The 20,982-nt window shown below is 43.3% G+C and overlaps 1 protein-coding gene across 1 annotated transcript; it reads right to left on the bottom strand.

Moving 5' to 3' along the window:
* Nucleotides 1-9,643: 9,643 nt before the first annotated feature.
* On the bottom strand, nucleotides 9,644-14,015 carry LOC115638401 (olfactory receptor 13G1-like). Its single transcript, XM_030539989.1, has 2 exons — nucleotides 14,005-14,015; nucleotides 9,644-10,589 (listed from the first exon to the last, which is right to left on the bottom strand). Exons 1-2 carry the CDS (start codon nucleotides 14,013-14,015, stop codon nucleotides 9,644-9,646), a joined length of 957 nt encoding a protein of 318 aa, XP_030395849.1.
* Between the last annotated feature and the right edge of the window lie 6,967 nt (nucleotides 14,016-20,982).

The following is a 20,982-nucleotide window of genomic DNA, read 5'->3' on the forward strand; positions in this document are numbered from 1 at the left end:
ATTCTCCCGTTAGGCCCCAGTATCTCTACAACTGGAGGTTTATATACCTAGACAGTTTGTACAAACAGTTTACACATATATCTTATCTGTATAATTTTCCCCAACAGATGGGTCAGAGGGAGGACTCTAATCTTCCCTCTATTGCCTGGGCCAATACAACCAGGGGGGTGCACACCTGAATGATCGATCACTTTATACGTATAGTATACCTTTTAGCAGGATTTTCTACAATCAAAGGGTATGTCTTCCCCCTTTTGCTATTCTCCACCACAAATGTTATGCTTCTAAGAAGCACACAGGATCTTTTTCTGGAGGAAAGGCAATATACCATGTTTATTGAAGATACAACAATTAGCATGTGCATTGAGTCAAACACACACACACACAAAAGGAAGACAGGAGAATAGCAAAATACAGACCGTGGAGTTCAGAAAATCAGACTTTGACTCCCTGGGAGGCTAATATGAGGAGGAAAGGAGTCCAGGAAAGTGAGCTGCATTTTAAACAAGCCTTATTGCGGGCCCAGGAACAAACCATCCTGATATGCAGAAAGAATAGCAAATATGGCAGGCGACCAGCTTGGCTTAACAGTGAAATCTTCAGTGAGATTAAACACAAAAAGAAAGCTTATAAGAAGTGGAAACTTGTACAGATGACTAGTAAGGAGTATAAAAATATTGCTTGAGCATGCAGGGGTGTAATCAGGAAGGCCAAAACACAACTGGAGTTGCAGCTAGCAAGGGAAGTGAAGGGTAACAAGAAGGATTTCTACAGGTATGTTGGCAACAAGAAAAAGGTCAGGGAAAGTGTGGGGCCTTTAAGGAATTGGGGAGGCAACCTAGTGACAGAGGATGTGGAAAAAGCTGAGGTACTCAATGCTTTCTTTGCCTCAGCCTTCACAGACAAGGTCAGCTCCCAGACTGCTTTCCTGGGCAACACAGTATGGGGAGGAGGTGAGCAGCCCTTCATGGTGAAAGAACAGGTTAGGGACTATTTAGAAAAGCTGGACATGAATAAGTCCATGGGTCCAGATCTAATGTATCTGAGGTGCTGAGAAAATTGGCTGGTGTGATTGCAGAGCCATTGGCCATTATCTTTGAAAACTAATGGTGGTCATGAGAGATCCCGGATGATTGGAAAATATAGTGCTCATCTTTAAAAAAAGGGAAGAAGGAGACCTGGGGAGCCACAGACCAGTCAGCCTCATCTGAGTCACTGGAAAAATCATGGAGCAGGTCCTCAAGGAAACCATTTGGAAGCACTTGGCGGAGAGGAAGGTGATCAGGAACAGTCAACATGAATTCACCAAAGGCAAGTCATGCCTGACCAACCTGATTGCCGTCTATGATGAAATAACTAGTTCTGTGGATATGGGGAAAACAGTGAATGTGATCTATCTGGACTTTAACAAAGCTTATGATGCAGTCTCCCACAGTATATTTGCCAGTAAATTAAAAAAGTATGGATTGGATGAATGGACTATTAGGTGGATAGAAAGCTGGCTAGATTGTTGGACTCAATGGTTGGTGATCAACACTCAATATCTAGTTGGCATCCAGTATCAAGCAGTCCTGGGGCCAGTTTTGTTCAACATCTTTAATAATGATCTTGATGATGGAATGGATTGGACCCTCAGAAAAAGTGCAGATGACACTAACCCGGGGAGAGGTAGATACGCTGGAGGGAAGGGATAGGTTCCAGAGTGACCTAGACAAATTGAAGGATTGGGTCAAAAGAAATTGGATGAGGTTCAACAAGGACAAATTCAGAGTCCTGGATTTAGGATGGAAAAATCCCATTCACCAGTAGAGGCTGGTTACCGACTGGATAAGCAGCAGTTCTGGAGAAAAGGACCTGGGGATTACTGTGGATGAGAAGCTGGATATGAGTCAGCAGTGTGCCTTTGTTGCCAAGAAGGCAAATGGCATATTGGGCTGCATTAGTAGGAGCATTGCCAGTAAATTTAGGGAAGTGATTATTCCCCTCTATTCAGCACTAGTGAGGCCACATCTGCAGTATTGTGTCCAGTTTGGTGGCCCCCGGTACAGAAAGGATGTGGACAAATTGGAGAAAGTCCAGCAAAGGACAATGACAATTATCAGGGGGCTGAGGCACATGAGTTATGAGGAAAGGCTGAGGGAACTGGGCTTGTTTAATCTGCAGAAGAGAAAAGGGAGGAGTGATTTGATAGCAGCCTTCAACTACCTGAATGTGAGTTCCAAAAAGGATGGAGCTCAGCTGTTCTCCATGGTGGCAGATGACAGAACAAGGAGCAATTGTCTCATCTTGCAGTGGGGGAGGTCTAGGTTGGATATTAGGAAACACTATTTCACTAGGAGGGTGGTGAAGCACAGGAATGGGTTACCTAGGGAGGGGGTGGAATCTCTTTCCATAGAGGTTTTTAAGGCCTGACTTGAGAACACCCTGGCTGGGATGATTTAGCTGGTGTTGGTCCTGCTTTGAGCAGAAGGTTGGACTAGCTCAGGGGTCGGCAACCTTTCAGAAGTGGTGTGCCGAGTTTTCATTTATTCACTTTAATTTAAGTTTCATGTGCCAGTAATACATTTTAATGTTTTTAGAAGGTCTCTTTCTATAACTCTATATCTTATAGAACTAAACTATTGTTGTATGTAAAGTAAACAAGGTTTTCAAAATGTTTAAGAAGCTTCATTTAAAATTAAATTAAAATGCTGATCTTACACCACCGGCCCACTCAGCCTGCTGCTGGCCTGCTGCTGGGGTTCCGTTCATCTAGCCTAGCAGCAAGCTGAGGGGGGCCTGCAGCAGGGACCCCGGCTGGCAAGGGGCCAGTAGCCAGAACCCCAAACCAACAGTGGGCTGAGCGGCTCATCCCACTGCTGCTCATGCTGCTGCCAGTCTGTGGTTCCATCTTCCGGCTCCTGCCAGTCAGGATCCTGGCTTCCTGCCCCACTCAGCCCACTGCTGGTCTGGGGTCCCAGCCCTGCCCACACAGAGTTGGTACCTACCTTCTCCCTGGTTTTAGCCCATTCTCTTCCTCTCTCTCTGCACTGAGCTGAGGGTGGGGGTGCACTGAGCACAGGGCTGGGGGTTGGTGTGTAGGGTCTGGCCAGGAGCTAGAATGAGGGAGGGGGCTCAAGGTTGGAGCAGGAGGCTTGAGTGTGGAGCGCTTACCTGGGCAGCTCCCATTTGGTGCAAGAAGTGCAGATGGGAATGTGGTGGGGGAGTGAAGAAGCTTCCATTTGGTGCTCAGGGTGGGGATTTGGGGGGTGCAAGAGTCAGGGCATGGGGTTGGGGAGGCTGAGTATGTGTGGGAGGTGCAGGAGTCAGAGAGGGGGGATGGGAGTGAATGAGGGGGATGCAGGAGTTGCGACATGGAGCGTAGGGGAGTTGGGTATGTGTGGGGAGTGCCAGAGTCAGGGCTGCGGTCATGCGAGGTGCAGGAGTCAGGGCCTGGAGTGTGGGGGAGATGGGTATGTGTGGGGGTGCTGGAGTCAAGGCAGGGGGATGGGTGTGTTTGAGGGGGATGCAGGAGTCAGGGCATGGAGTGTGGGGGAGCTGGGTATGTGTGGGGGTGCTGGAGTCAAGGCAGGGAGATGGGTGTGTGTGAGGGGGTGCAGGAGTCAGGACATGGAATGTGGGGGAGCTGGGTATGTGTGGGGGTGCTGGAGTCAAGGCAGGGGGATGGGTGTGTATGAGGGGGGTGCAGGAGTCAAGGCATGGAGCGTGGGGAGCTGGGTATGTGGGGGGTGCAGGAGTCAAGGCATGGGGATGGGTGTGTATGAGAGGATGCAGGAGTCAGGTTGGGGGATGGGTGTGTGTGAGGGGGTGCAGGAGTCAGGGTAGGGGTTCCGGGAAGGTGCAGGGGTCAGGGCAGGGGACTGGGTGTGTGTGAAGGGGGTGCAGGGGTCATCACAGGGGTCTGGAGATTGTGAGGGGTGCAGGGTGCAGGGCAGAGGGCTGGAGGGCATGGGGGCTTCATAAGTCAGGGCAGGGGGCTGGGGAGTGGGCTGGGATCAGAGGTGCTGGTGCTCCCAGCCCCCTGCCCTGAGCAGTTCACAGCAGGAGGCTGGCGGAGATATTCCCTGGTTCTTCCCTCTTTCCCCAAGGCCCTGCCCCACTTCTGCCTCTTCTCCGGATCAGTGAGCATAGCTGCACCTACAGTTCCAGCCCTGCTTCTCCCCCTCCCTCTCCAAGGCCATCCGCTGTTCTGCCACTGGGCGGGTGCAGAGGAGGGGCAGGAACCCATCACACTGGGGGAAGAGGTGGGGGAAGAGGGAACTTGGCTGCCAGTGGAGGCTGCCTTGCAGCAGCAGTCGGCAGGACCAAGCTTCTGCCCCCTGCCCCCCACAAGAGAGAGCAGTGAGCGGGAACCGGAGAAGATCAGGCTGTGCAGGGCAGGATTTTTAATGGCACGCTGCTGTCTGCTGGGGTCCCGGCCACCAGCCCCGCTCAGCCCAAGGGCCGGCGGCCAGGACCCCGGCAGGCAGCAGCGTGCCATCAAAAATTGGCTCGTGTGCTGTCTTTGGCACACATGCCATAGGTTGCCAACCCCTGGACTAGATGATCTTCTGAGGTCTCTTCCAACCCTAATCTTTTATGATTCTATGATTGTATGACACACACATGCTGTCCTGCCAGTCGATGTCATAGTTACCACTCCAGAGTTGAATCAAACTAGTGGCCGGCTAGGTTGATCACAGGTAGGGAGGAGCCGGGTTCTATTGGTTGTGACATGATGCTCCGGGGAACTCTTGGCAGGATGAAGCCAAAGTTTCTTGGCAGGGCACTCTGTTTATATAGTGATTTTCCTTCACTGGGACCAATGAGTTTTGCACTGTCATGCTGTAATCAATTGTTTGACGAGTGCCTGTTTTCCTAAAGTATCTTTTATCTTGTTTTTTCATCAAGGCTCTTGGGGACTTTCCCCATGCTGGTTTTGATCACAGCTATCTTGTCCCCATTTATAAGTGCCTGACTCATCTTTAGAGTCATCAATCTGCCCTCTTCAGACATTTTAACAGGGGTGTGTTGTTATCTTCTGGTGCCCTTGTATCTGTCCTTGGTTCCTCTCTAGAACATCTGGTTTGGTGGTGGCCTTCAGACTTATCTTCTAACACACACATTCCTCATTCACCAACAAACCAGAACATTTTAACAGAAACATCACGTTGCAATGCAAAAGAAAAACAATCCTGGCATTCTTTTACTTATTTTAAAATGCTAAACCTACAACAAAGTGGTAACCCTAAAAGGTCTGTTACTGCCTTGAAATAAGCCCAGACACAGATTCTGGCTGATGCATCTCTACCAATGGCCCATTAGGCCAATACTTTCTGCTATTCAAAAAGCATGGCTGGCAGGATATGGTTAAATCATACACCGATATATTTAATGCACACTTAATGCATGCATCATTAAACCATTTACTGAGGTCATGGGTTTCACATCCAGTTAATGCTTCTGAGTCATATCATTATCTCCATCACTGAATATCTTTTTAAACTCTTTTATTAAAGTCCCCTCAAAAACCAACATACAAACACAAACAGTTTAGCTCTATTTAAAATAAAGCATTAAGTAATGATTTCATGGCAACAATTTCCCTTATTCCCTTCCTTTTAACCATATAGTCTTTTCTGTGGAAAACATCTGTTTACAGAGGGTTTTGTAGGGTATTAAAGATGGCTTAACTGTCCTTTTTGGGTAGAAAATAGAAAAAAATAGTTTTGATGGTCATGAGCTCTTGTTGTTGCTGGAGTCCAAACCTAGCACAAGAGAAACACATATCAGAAAAAGAACAGCAAAGATAAAGAATACCAACTTCTGTCTCTTGAGCTGACTCACACATGGCTAGGAAAATATAGGCCCAGCACATGGTCTGATCAGCCTCTCTGAGACCTGGCAAATGCTTGCCAGGCTCTGGATGTTCAAGGGGTTGCTTTTAGCTGCCTTTCTGGTCACATGCCTACAGCTCTATAATGTAGATTTGAACTCCTGTGGCCTCTAAGCCAGACTCTTACTAGATAGAAGACAAATGGAGAGGGATTAGAAAGAAGAGACACAAAGCAAGGAAGGAAAATGACACATGGGGCAGTGACAGCAGGAGTCAGAGGCTCCTTTTGTTGTGTTTTGGGGGATTCAGCCAAAACCAGGGAGGTGAGGGTGATGTCAGTCAGTTGCCTCTGTTTGACCAGGTTTGGTCCAGGCATCTTTCAGAAGCTGGACAAAGAAGGCTTAAAGAGGTCATGGTGGAGCCAGGGTCTTGGGTGTTGGTGGGGTTAAACACTAAAATGATAAAGCTCTCTCCTTCCACTTCATCCATCCCTCTGTAATCCCATGGAGTTACCCCCAGATAAATAATATTCCAGATGGTGCAGCCAAGCAACTAGCATTGGCCACCATCAGAAGATAGGAAACTGGTCTAGATAGACATTTGGTCTGACCCAGAATGGTCATGCTTACGTTCTTAGCCTCACCCAATCACAATTCTCCAATCATTCTGGTGATTTCATCTGTAAACATTTCCATCCATTTCTAGACTCTTTTGGCTCATTTTCAAGACAATCTGTGAATTTCCAAGGAGCTCTGGAGACTAATTAGCACAGTTCCATTCACTTAAACAAGCCATTTTTTACCAGTCTATTTGAGACCCAGTTTTGCTAAGATCTCCAAGCATCCCTCTGCAGTGTCCATCCCTTGGTATATTGGATATTCACAGGTTCACCACTGTCAAATGATCCAGATCCTCAACTGGAGCAAATCTCATAACCCCGTTGGTTTCATTGGAGCTATTGTGAATTAGAATAGCTAAGGGCCAGACAATATATCATGCAGATGTAGCCAAGGTTAGTACAAGTCCAGATATGTTTATAGATGGACCATTTGGAAATGATCTTCCCCATCATTCAGTGAGTATGTTTCACAACTGATTTGCATCTTGTGTAGCCATTTACCTTTGTGCAAAGTCCCTGAGATTCTCCTCTCACCTACAGCAGCTTTACACAGGAGTAGGTCAGAAGTGCTCACCAGCACAAGGCATAAGTTGTTGGACAGTCAGGTCCACTGCTTCCTTTCCAGTCGTTTCAGATTCAAACCACTGTAAGAGTGAAGAAAATAAAATCAGGAAAGCAAAGTGGATGTGGTGTGTGAAAAGGTGAAAACGAACGGGGAATTCTGATTTAATGCTCTTGTTTCCCATTTACACTAAGGGCTAGAATCACAAAGGGATTTAGACATTGCAAAGCTAATGTCTGGTCTACACTACATTGGTATAACTATGTCATTCATGGATGTGAAAAATCCACACCCCTGAGCAATGTATTTACACTGAACTTACCTACTGTGTAGACAGTGCTATGTCGACAGGGGAACTTCTCCCACCAACATAGCTACTGCCTCTCAGGAAGGTGGATTAACTATGCAGAAGGGAGAGCATTTTAAGGGTAGATGTTCCCTCTGAGTCATCACACCTATCTTTTGGGCACCTAGAAAATCACTGCAATACACAAAGCCAGAGTCAGGCATGATAGATGCCTAAAAATAGGATCCACAAAAGGTAGCATGTTAGGTGGCTGCATGCCTAAGCTCAGCAACAGGAGATGTCAAAAAAGGGTTGTGTACTAAGACCAGCCCCTCTTAGGATTTCACCACCTAAACCCAGGCCAGAGGGAGACATCTACCTCTGCTTGGGATTTTCAGCTGTGGGCCTTCACTTAGAGGTCATGGGGAAGGAGCTCCCTCATAACTCTCAGCTCTGTGGTGAAGGCACTCACCTGGTATGGGGGAGACCCAGATTCATGTCTCTCCTCTGCCTGAGGAGATGTGACCAGTAATCTGCACCACTCAGGTGAGTGCTGTAGCCATGGTGATAGTATGTTGAGGGGGCTCCTTCAATCTCTCCTGCTGAAGCTGTTTCACTTTGGACAAATGCTTCAAGAGCCATTGGACCAGAAAAAAAAAAGAGCGAGAGCAAGAGCAAGCGTACAAGTATGAGAAAGACTTTAGATCCTAGTGGTTAGAGCATGTCCCTACGATGTGACAGAACTAGGATCCTCTTCCTATGTGCCAGTGAATTTTTTAAAAATATATTTATCCACAATAGAAGAGTTTCAACAGGAGAGACTGAGGGAGTCCAACATCAACATATTCCCTAGGCCAGCATTTAGTGCATTTGCCTAAGAAGGACTATTGTCATCATCTACTCTGACCTCCTGCATGGCACAGGCCATAGGACATACCTGAAATAATTTTTCTTTGAACTACAGAAGATATTTTAGAAATAAAAACAACAACATCCAATCTGGATTTTAAAATCACCAGTGAGGGAGAATCCACCAAACACTGATTAATTTGGACCAGATCCACACTGGTGTAAAGTAGCAATGAACCAGGTCCTGTGGTGCAGAGGCATGTACTGTAAGTTTTGCAATGAACAAAAGTTGAACTCCTTCTTTGCTTTTCTTTTCTTTTTTAAGTCAGAAAAAGTGGGACACAAATAGACTGGTACAACCTGGCTCGTTTAAGTGAACGGAACTGTGATAAGTGATCTCTAAGGTTCCTGGTAACTTCTGGGATTGCCATGGAAATGAGCAGCAAGATTCTAGAAATGGGTGAAAATGTTTACAGTTGAAATCACCAGACTAATTGCTGAATGTTGATGGGATGAGGCCATTTGAAATATTACGTATCTACAATCACTCCATGGGATCAGAAGCAGGTGGGTGGACATCCCCACCAATTCCTGAGGCCATCGGTCCACCATGATAACATTAGGCCTTGTTTGTTGAGATTCTGAAAGATGTCCTGACCAAAACTGGCCAAAGAGAGAGAAAAGAAATTACATCCTCCGACTTCTCCAGTGGTGCTCCTTAAATACCACATAATACTGGAATTGAACTCTCAGTTCCTGCTGTCATTCCCTCCCCTATGTGCCATTTTCCTTCCTTACATTGTGTGGGGATTCCCTCCAAGGCCTTTCCCATTCCCCTTATCCAGAACACCTCATGTATTCTGGGAAAACTCTTCAATCAGTAATTCAGTTTGACTCTAGCTTAACCTCTAGATCTCAATAGAAATGTGGTTGAAAAATTCTGGGTTTTTAATGTCTCAAAAGAAATTCGTGAACAAAGAGATAGTTTTATTTAGTTATCATACTTACTGACTCAGGAATAGAATAGAATAGAATGGAATAGAATAGAATATTCTAATTCAGCAAGACTGCATACAAAATAATGTGCTACACAATGGGACAGATTTTTATAGGTATTTAGGCATCTAAAGTGTTTTCCCAGCACATCTAGGCAGCACCTCAATTGCTTTAAAATTAATGAATTTTAGGTGCCCAGGTGCTTTTGAAAATCCCAGTAGGTACCCTGTGTGCCATAGTCCAGCTAGTGTCCCATGTGCCACAGTCCAGCTAGTGTGACTCAACTTAGGTCCACCAATGTCAATGAGGTCTGATCCTCAGCCTAGCCCTACTGCAGTCAGTGAAACACATCCTCAGCTGGTATAAATTTTTGTATTTCCATTATATTGAATGTACCAGAGCACAAATGTATGTGTATTGAAATCCTTAGTTCTATGAAAATTTACATCACTTTTGGACCTGGCCTACAAGGGACAAGGCAGGTGAGAATCAGATTCACTCTTGGAAAAATTGTTATTATGTGTTGAAGGGAAGGATTTTCCTTATGGCCACTTTGATCTCGTTATTGCGCAGACTGTAGATCACAGGGTTCAGGGTGGGAGTGACTAGAGTGTACATTATGGCCACCATCTTGTCTTTATCCAGCGAGTAACTTGAAGTGGGCCGGATGTAGGTGTAGATGATGGTGGAGTAGTACAAGGAGACCACGAGCAGGTGGGAGGAGCAGGTGGAGAAGGCTCTCTGCTTCCCTTTGGAGCTCTGGATTTTAAAGATGGCAATGATGATGAAGCTATATGACACGGTGGTCAGCAGAAAGTTCACCATTGCCAAGAAGATGTCAGCCATGAAGATCATTATTTCATTGAGATAGGTGGAGTTGCAAGACAGTGCCAACACTGGTGGGATCTCACAGAAGAAATGCTGGATTAGGTTGAGTCCGCAGAAATCCAGGCGCAGCATGAGTAATGTGTGCACCAATGAATTGATGGTACCAACAGCCCAGACACCAGCTGCTAAACTGATGCAAATGTCCTTACTCATGAGATTGACATAGCGTAAGGGGTGGCAGATGGCAACATACCTGTCATATGACATAGCAGTGAGAAGCACAAGCTCTGTCCCTGATGACAAAGTAAAGGCAAAGAGCTGGGCCATGCAGCCATCAAAGGAGATGGTTTTCTTCTCCTGCAACAGGTTTTTCAGCATTTTCGGTAGGACTGAGGAAGTGCACAAAATGTCAGCCAGGGCTAAATTGGCAATGAAGAAGTACATGGGAGTATGGAGAGGTGGGTGGATGGCAATAGCCCCAATGATCAGTGAATTACCCATGATGGCAGTCATATAAAGGCAAAGGAATAGGCCAAAGATCAGCCGTTGGTGTTGAGGATGGTCAAAGAGACCCTGCATGATGAATTCAGTCACCCTGGTGTGGTTACTGCGTTCCGTTGCTTGAGTGTTCCTTCTGTAGGAATAAAGATTTAATTTTTTTGTCAGGTATTGCAAAAACTAGCAACATGGCAACTGAAGAATCTAGACTGACTGACAGAGAGAGAGAGATATTTTTGTGATTTCTAGTCCTTTCACACAGCATGTATACAAACTGAGCTACATTAAAATATATTAGCACAATAAACCGTCTGAGATAATCAGTCTACATTCTCCCGACATGATTGTAGAAGGGAAAAAATAACATCCTGGATGTTCTCAAATAGAGGCACATGGAGTCTGTTAGAATATTTTTATAAACTACATGAATTAGGAGTTCACAGTATGATCTCAAAATTCTTTCATAGACCAGAAGTCTTATTAGTAACCAAGATTCCACTCTCTGCACTAATTTTGCAAAATGTATCTATTGCAGTATAGGACATTTACAGTATATATAATATATAGAATATATATAATCCCAAACATGACATAATAATACATATATTTAGGTGGAATCAAGATGCAAAAAATAAAGGACTTGATAACCTTTTAACTCACACAGCCTTTAATCAGGTTAACCCCATTGCAATCAAGGGGGCTAATTCTCCATTCACTGGAGATGCACTGATATAAAGCAAAGAGTTCTGTGGCACCTTATAGACTAACAAACGAATTGGAGCATGAGCTTTCGTGGGAACATCCGATGAAGTGGGCATTCACCCATGAAAGCTCATGCTCCAATACGTCTGTTAGTCTATAAGGTGCCACAGGACTCTTTGCTGCTTTTACAGATCCAGACTAACACAGCTACCCCTCCGATACTGGTACACAATTAGTGAAAATGAGAGGGGATTTGAGCTTCCCAAATTTCGTTTTTATGATAAGCTATACCTCTACCCTGATATAACACGACCCGATATAACACAAATTCGGATATAATGTAGTAAAGCAGTGTTCCAGGGAGGCAAGGCTGCACACTCCAGTGGATCAAAACAAGTTTGATATAATGTGGTTTCACCTATAATGTGGTAAGATATTTTAGCTCCCGAGGACAGCGTTACATCGAGGTAGAGGTGTATATGGCAATATATATATATATAGCTTCATTATTTGGAATAGTATTAGCCTGATATGACAAGCAGAAAAGTTTCCTTCCATTGTCTTCAAACATGTCTAGTTTTAATACTGCTTCTTCTGATTTTACTCTCATTCCTGCAGGAGTAAATCAGGATTATCTTCTTTGAAATCAATAAGGTTACTCAATTGTAAAAATGATGAAACAGAGAAGACTATTGGGGCCAAGAAATCTAACTAATTATGAGATCATATTAGATAACTTTAGCATATTTCATACTATAGTATTTTGTAAAAAAAAAACAAAACAAAACACCTTTGCATTACATTTCAAATTTGATTGCAAACTTTTGAGGGGACAGAAAATAGGTTATGAATTTTCTTCCCTTCCTATCAATGTTACATTTTAATTCCTTGACTTTGGACTTGACTACAATTAAATCCAAAAGAACTGCATTAAGGTATGTTACAATTAAATCCAACATTCATGAACATACTTGTGGTAATGTATATTCCTGCAAAGCACATTTAGCCAAATGACAAAAAGTATAACACAACATATAAATTAAATGTTGCTTGACTTTCCAAAGAGTATAAAAGAATTAATCCTTTAACTCTCATTTAATTTCATAGGGAGCTGGTGCCTACGTGAGAAAGCAAGCAAGAAATAAAGAAAGGAACAGGGAAATCAATCAAGTAAGCAAGAGGAATATTCTTACCTCTCATTCAAACTTCAAATGCAATAAAACAATCAGTAATTTAAAAACAGACTTCTAGTGAGATATGACTTGTTGAAAGTTATTGTCTTTGATATATAGTGACCTTCTGTAGGGAGATATTGGATCCCTTGTGAATCTGGTGAACATTTAACTCTCAAACAAGGTCCCAAAGGAGAAGGTAAATGGGAGTCACCTAAAATAGTACAAATAAGCTTTCTACATTAAGCTGACACAATTCCTCCTGATATTAGGTCCAAATGTAGATTCGTCTGCATTTTCCAAGAAATATGCCCGCGTGCGCACGCACACACACCCACACACCCACACACACACACACACATATATTTCTGAACATAGTGCTACCAAGAAACATACATTCCATATTAATCAATGGATAAACTCTCAGGGTGAAATCCTGGCCCCATTAATGGATGTCAAGAGGAATGTTGACCTTAGCTTCAGTAGGGCCTGGAAATTTGTTCCATATCAAGCAAGTTCAAAGTTTCAAAATGTAACATTAAACTACATTTGGATTTTTGAACCAGCTCTCCCAACATATTTGTGGACTTTTTGGGGAGGGAGTGGGGGCTTGGAGAACCTAAAATCAGATGCGCAGAATTGCTGACCATACATCATTTTCCTTTCTTCTCACTGGAGACTTCAAACTGAACACAGCCTTCTCCTGGCCAAAATTATTGCATGGATTTTCAAAGGTGTTCACTCTCCCCCTTGAAGAATCAGATCTATTCCCACTGAGCTGGGATATTATAACTTTTCCTACACAGATTCATTATAGGCCACTGAATGCATAAGAAACAAAACAAAATGCTTCTGTTCCATCACTGGCTATTGAATGGTCAAATTTGTCCTTAATGGATAAGGCACCAAAGGTGTCAGAGGACCTAGGTTACCCTGAAAGCTCCAGACATGTCCCGGCTCTGTGCTCCATGCATTAAATGGGTCTTTGTAGAGTACTTTGAGGATGGAACATACCTATATGAGACCTAGTAGTGGCACATCTTCTCATGTTGTAGATATGTCATATTTCCTCCTGTGTCTCTATATTTACTCTAACTGTGGGACATACTATCCAGATGGTCAGGGAGCAAAAATAAATACATAATTAAATATTCATCTTCCTTTTAATATCCATTTGGACAATGGAATATACATGGTGAATATGATGTTGACATTTTTCACTTACCCTAGTCTTAATTCTACCCTCATGTACCACGCTGTAAGACAGGAGTAAGTCCACTGGAATCAGTGAGTCAGTTTTCCTTCCACCCCTACTGGTGTAAATCAAGTGTCACTCTACTGATATCAGTGGTGCAAAAGCAGTATGAAAATCTAGCCATTAGTCCCTTTTCTAGCAGACCATTCCTGTAGTAACCCTGATTTTTGTGAGTATTTGTGGAATAGTCTGGTTGATACTCAAAAATTCACTTCTTGTTTAAATTTAATCATCTCCAGTTTAAAAGACACTCACCCTTTCTGGCACTAAGCTGGGGACTTCTGTCAGATCTTGGCCATGGTTGGAGCTTCTTCATGAAATGCTGGAAGTTTTCAAATAGGCTGGTTTTCTGGACTTGGCTGTATGCCTGTGAGAAAAATTTATAGAGCAGGTGAGCATATTAGAGAGTGAGTTTAAGTTACCGGCCATGCATGTTCCCTAGTTTTTTTACAAAATGTGATTTAACTCAGATGAACTAATTAGTTGAGTTGATAGGTAGCATTTATAATTAGACACAAGCCCTGGGGACACAAACTCGAGAGAAATCTAAATATTTTATACACTGTGTACACAGAAAAATTACTTACTTTTAATTAAACATTTGAAAGTTAGTGATTGAAATCCTAGCTCTGCTGAAGTCAATGTTCAAACACATTTCATCCAGTGTATGGGTGGGATAAGCCCAATTATGGTATCCTTACTCATATTGAATAACTACTTACTCCATAAGTAGGTCTTTGGAATCAGTGGGACTGTTTGTGGAAAAGAATTCTACTAAACATGAGTAAGGGTGCTGGAATCACAACCTACATTCTTTCATGGTGTCTGTTACAGCTATCCCCCTATTCCATTTTGTTTCTTACAGTTGTCCCCATACTCCATTTTGTTTTTGTTCCCCTCCTGTGGCCGCCCTTTCCTGGCTGTTAACTTATTTACCAGGGCCACTGCCCTTCTCAAAGGGAGGGCCCCTTAAGTTGTTTACCAAGAGTCATTGCCCTTCTCAAAGGGAGGGCCACTTGTGCTGCGTGCTAAGTGGGACCACTGCCCTGTTCAAAGAGTTAGTCCTGTTATCACCTTGTTGAACCTGGGCTCGGTGCAGGGCAGGCAATGTCCAGAGCTGCAAGACCTATTGTGTTTTTAAGATCCTGGGCATGAGTCATAGGCCTCCTGTGCTTTTGAGTCACCTATTGCACAGGACTCTGCCCAGGCATGTCTCTGTGCTCACCTGCAGTCTTTTTCCCTGTGCCTCCTCCCCTGTGACAGAGGGAGCCTATCAGGATCACTGGCGGGAAACTGCCTAAGTTTGCCTTTAAAAACAGACATTTTTGAAACAAACATCAGAAAGGTTCCTGCATTGCTGCCTGGTCTGATCAGCCAGGGGTTTTGGGGGGCCCTTTCTCCGCTCTCGTTTTATTTTTGAGCGTACCCCCGGTTTTTAACCCCCCCATGAAGAACGAATTGCTGCCTGAGAGTTCTCCTGATTATCGAGACCGTACCAAGCCCTCTCTGCTTCTTCTGATGTTGCTGCTGCTTCTGCCTTTGCTGCTGCCTTGGGGACTGGTAAGAATCCCTCTATAAAACTTTCCTTACTTTTATTTTATTACTTTAGCTGCTGGCTCTGTTTCCCCAGCACACAGACTCAAGCTAAGCCTTGGTCTGTGTCAAAACCTCTCTTAAACTCCGCGGTGCTTTGCTGCTAAAAATAAGCTTGTGCCGCTGCTAAGCTCTGCTCCCTGCTTTCAGCTGTATCCACTGCTGCAGCCACCATCCCTTGGCTTCCTTGGGGGCTGTATCCTGGGCACATAACACTCTGCCCTCTGTGACTTCCCCATAGCATAAGGTGCACCGTAGGTTTCGATTTTTAGTTTAATATGTCATAGTTTGCTAAGACTGTAGAGCTTGTAAGTTTCACCTGCCTTGTTATAGTTTGCTGTTTTGTTGCTCTGTATAGTTGCTTGTTATAGTTTGCTTAGAATTGTGATATTTCTTGTTTTGCCTAGTTGTTGATTAAGATAGATTTAAAAAAAACATTGCCTGGTTGTATTCTGTACCTGTTTTATTACTTTGTATAAGCTGCCTGTAATTTATATAAGTTTAATTAAGTTAGAGGATAGATAAGGTTTTTACTGCTTGAATTCGTCTTCCCGCTTGTTGTTAGAAGTGTTTTGTCAGGTGCTACCGGTGTGGTGCTCTTCTCTCTCCTTGTTGGTATCGCTTGGCTGCATGCGTATGTTCCCTCTTGTGCTGCCCCAGCTCTGCGCAGATAGCTGACACAGCAGACCCGAAGAGAACCCCCAATGACCACAGAGTCTAGTAAGGTATGAAGGCACGTCGGCCAGGTTTATTGCGCTTGGACACAATTGCAGTTCCTCTGAGATTGTTACTCTACAGGGCATACTATGAGAAAGTGCCTCTTGGCAATGGACTCGGCTCAGTCAGTGGCGGGACTTTCCACTGCCCCCTCGGCCGGACAAAGACACCACCCCAGGGATGCATTCTTATACACATGTACAAACAAGTTACACATCACTCCTGACGTATTGAGGTGCAACTCCTCTACGCAGCAAAGTACAACCCTTCTACATAGTAAGGTGCCGCCTCTCACCTTGTACATGTTGGTTCAAACAAAACAACTCTATCCATCATATTACTCTTTTGCATTGGGATGGATCAGTCTGTTCCTTGTTATCTGTGTGAAATGTGCAAGTATGTGAATGTTCTGATCTCTAGTGTACAGTACCTTTTAGGTACGTATCTCCTTGCATTAGCCCCCTCCTTGCCAGCTTCTGTGAGCAGGGCCTGCCTCTGGCTCACAGCTTCACTTTGCTTTCTGTTAGCAAAGTCTTGACCATTACTTTAGCTCAGGCCTCATGCCTCATACTGGGCCTTTATCAAAGCCTTCACTTACTACACCGCTGTCCCAATCTCTCCCTGAACTTTCCCGTGTCTGTTTTTCCCCCACTCTAATCTCCCCCTCTGTGTACTTCTCCGTGTCCCCCTGTGGTAACCCCTTGCTGCACCCCTCCCCGTGTAACTTCCCAAACCCTTTGCCACTTCTTTTCCTTTTTTGGGGGGTGTCCCTCTAGCCCTTCTTTACACCTCTCTGCTGCCTCTCCCTGTATCCCCTGTGTCCGTGCCCCTGCTCCTCCGCAGCCCCTCTCCTACCAAAGATCACCATCACACTGCTCCGTTTGTCTTCACCCCGCTGCTCTGCAACTTCCCTGAAGTGCTCTCCGCTGCTGCAACCTGTTTCTTCCCTCAGCTGTCTCCTCAGTTCTCTACGTGCCTTCCCATCACTTACACATTCAGCACCCTCCCCTCTTGCTGCTCCCAGACTCCCCTTAAGTGCTTTCCAGCTGCTCTTGTCTCCCGTACCTCCAGCCCGCAGGCTCCTGAAGACTGCTGCTCTGGGCTTCAGAGTCTCTCGCTGCTTGCAGCTGCACTCTCCTCTCGTCAGATGCCACTAATCACTCACTCCCCTCCCCGCTCCTGTTTCTTGACCCAGCTTTTAGGTACACTCTTGCTATCACAGCCTCACAAATTAAGTCAGTAATTTTCTACATTGCATAATTTTGCTTATCACTCATATTGTATTATTGCACCGTGACTCACATTTTACTTGTGGTTATAACACTCCATTAGTTGCCTCCATTTTTCTAATATACTTTGTATACCATTTTTATGTAGAAGCTACTATTTTATTTTGCATTCCACACTGTATCTAGAGTTGTTCCTATATAAAGTTGAGTTCTTATTGACTGTACTGTATCCCATTGTGCTGAACCCCACTTACTGTACCCCACTGTTAAAACTCCCTACACTGTTCAATAAGAACCCCCCCCATCATTGTCTATTGTAAACACCTTATACACCCCATCCCATCGCATTTCATTGTTAAATTCCCACCACTTCCTTTTTCCTTTAATAAAGAAATTAATTGGCACCCCACCTGTGTGGTAATTGCTCCCCATGATCCCATATACCTGCAGGCAGGGATATATGGCAGCCAAATTCAACTCTCCTTACAAAAATATAAGTCAGTGTATCCTAATTCCTGCCCTGCCTGACCCCACAGTTCAATTCCCAAGAAGAGAGATTGAAAAAGGTGCATCTTGTGAGTAGTGTGGTTGTTATCCGGTACCATATGATATCCCTTTAGTAGGACATCTCACTGCAGTTAGATGATGCCAGTGCTCCACAAATTGCTCCAGCTGCCTATTGTATCCCAGGTAAAATTTTTGGTGTTAGTTTAGCCATACAAATCCCCATATGGCTTGGAGTCTACCAAGATTCCTAAAGACTTCTAGGGTTGGTTAAATATTTTTAATTAACGTTTGTATTCAGTGGAAAATTGAGTTTTCAATTAAAACAAATTGTTCATGAAAAATGTCTCCTGTCCGTGGAAATTTTCACTTTTTGTTGAAAAACCAAAGGCCTACAAACAAAAAAATGCAAATATTTCAATTTGGATATCCTGTCATAATACCTCATGGTAGTTGTAGTTACATTTCCTCATGGCACCATTATTCTTTACAGGCTGGGTACCCCATCTGGACAACATCTCCAATGAGGCATCATGATATGAGACCCTAAGGGACCCCCACGATGCAAACTCCTCCAGTCTCCATGAGGGGAGATGTGGTGCGTCATGGGAGAAGAAGTTTGACAAGAAAGCCTGGTCCCTAGAGAATAACTGAAGCATGAGGCACCAGAATGAAAAATTCCATGTGGATTTTCAGCCAAAATATTTTAATTTTTGGTTGAATAATTTTGTATTTTGACTGAAATATTTCCTTTTTCAGCCCAGACATTTTGCAGGAAGGTTTTTATTTATTTGTTTATTTATTTATTTTGCCTTTTCAGCAAAAAACGTTTAATCTTTTCATGGAAAATTTCAATAAAACATTTTAAATTGAAATTTTCCATGAGAAAAAAAGACCAGTTTGACCAGCTCTATTTTTATTTCCGCGTTGCTTTTGTCATCAGGAGCATCCAAGTTGCAGCCCCTTTGATAGAAAAGAAAGTCTCACTGCTTCTTCTCCCGTAACTGAACTGCTAATCTCAATCGTTCCCCTTTAACAAAAATATCTATTGGCCTTGAGGGCACATTTAAAAAACTATGTCCTTTATAGATATTTGAGGTCCATGTGATATTATGTAGGTGATTTATTTACTTTATGCTCACTGTAAAAATGATATACTAGGTAAATCCCATTGTGACATTACCCAGAATGCTATCTGGACTGAGGGACAGCTGTGTCCCCTCAAATTTCCAACCTGGGATGCCTTTTACATGGTTTTGCTCTGAGAGCAACTACTCCTGGTCTGCTCACACACAGCCTCCAACATGTCAAGCATCCCAACAATTCTGCATGAGTGCTATACCAAGCCACTCATGAATTACATTGCAGGGCAAAACATGCAAACTCCCAATCCCAGACTTTCCTCCAGAAATGTGCATCTTGTACTGCCCAGCACCCTCCTGGACAATACAAGCACATATAAAATCTTCATTTCATTAATAGAAAATGATCTGCGCAAATCTTCTTATCTCAAATGGAGTTCCCCAAATACTTCAATCTAAACACACGCAGATTTGATAAAAAAATAGAAAAAGTTTATTAACTACAGATAGATTTTTAGTGATTACCAGTAATGAGGCATAAAATTCAGAATCGGTTACATGAAAATAAGAGTTGAAACACAATTAACACCTAACCTAACAAGCTAAATGAATTCAAAGCAAAGGTCTCTCTCACCACATGCTTCAGCGGTCTTACTGGCTGAATTCCAGTTCAGTGTTAATTCCTTGTCTTTAAGGTGTTGTTGATACTGTGGGCAGAAAGAAAGGGCATTTTGGGGCATCTATTCCCCTTTTTTATATTTTTCTTTTTCTTTGAAAATAATCTCCAGCTGAGCTTCAGCGGACAGAAGGTCTGTGAGGATGGGAACCTCCAGATGTCTCTTTATCAAAATGTGGATTTCTCCTCAGATCTTTTTTCCTGCCAAAGAATGGCAACTTAACCAGGTGACAGTCTATTTAATGTTGTTGACACTAGGCTGAGGCATCAGTTTGTCTTTTGCCTTTGAGGAACTGGTTTGTGCCTGCTTTTCTAAACTTGGAACATGTCTCAGTAATGTTATATAGTAGAATATTACAACTTTACATAAAATGTTTTCACACATATTTTACCAGGACAATAATGATCTGCAAATTATGAATTTTTAAATGATATCTTATAAGGCATGCTTTCTACAAAATCTATAAAAAGAATGAATATAGGGATAAAGACTGTCACATCCATACATGAGTGAGAGCCAGAAACAAGATTTTGGGTAGGATGGCATTTTTCTTCCAGTTCAAATAAGAAAGAAAGAAAGAAAGAAAGAAAGAAAGAAAGAAAGAAAGAAAGAAAGAAAGAAAGAAAGAAAGAAAGAACACAATTCTGGACAAAATCACATAAACACAAATTCCAAGTGTCATGATTACATGATTACATGATTAGCTTCAGCTCTGTCCCCTTTCTGGTTTCTTTGAGCATACTACTTCAAGAGCCAGGCCTTGTGCATTTACATCTGCTGGAATGGAATCATTCAGCTTTCTTACTCTTAGACCAATCCCTGGGCTACAGTACTCTGTGTATTAGCAGTATTTACCCAACAGGTCCAATAGGGTTCAATGCTTGTGTTCTTCCTTTTGGGATCTTGTGAACAGAGAGAATGCAGGGACCAGACAACCTTATTAAAACAAAGTAGTTTTTTATCTTAACATTAGGAATAAACTTAACATAAGAAAAACCAAAAGGGGTTGTAAAACAACAAACAATCTCATCAACCCCCAAAGGAAGCTTAGGAAGGTCCACTTTCTTCACACAAGTTAGTAGAAACTTGAATATCTACGTCTTTAAAGACAGAACAAGTGCCTTTATATGCAGCAGCATTCCTTTGTCTTATCAGTTCCTGGGGTTTGGGGGCCCTGCTAGTCCAAATCCACTTTGGTGGGCTCAACAGAATATTTAACCTGTATCCTGAGGTGCAATGGCTCTCCCATTGTTCCGCAATAACCCCTAAGTGTTTGCTGAAAGTGGTCTTATAATTGGTCATTGTTTTGCCTTTCTGCTTCTTTCCCAGGAACACTCTTGGATAAACCCAGAAAAGTCACATAGTAGGCATTCCAATAACCAGGTCAACATGCAGTATTCATAAATCATTACAGATAAGCCCCACTGCTGCTACATCCTTATGTATTGCAAGAAGTCAGAACATTGCCAACCACTGGCTGACATTTCTTCCATTGATCTTTATCATAGATTCAATTATCAAGACTAATGTTACTTGAGAAATCTGAATTTCTCTAATATTTTCCCCAGAGCTGCCTTCACTTCCCTGTTTTTCAGGCT

The sequence above is a fragment of the Gopherus evgoodei genome, chromosome 21 (assembly GCF_007399415.2).
Source record: "Gopherus evgoodei ecotype Sinaloan lineage chromosome 21, rGopEvg1_v1.p, whole genome shotgun sequence".
Lineage (NCBI taxonomy): Eukaryota > Metazoa > Chordata > Testudines > Testudinidae > Gopherus > Gopherus evgoodei.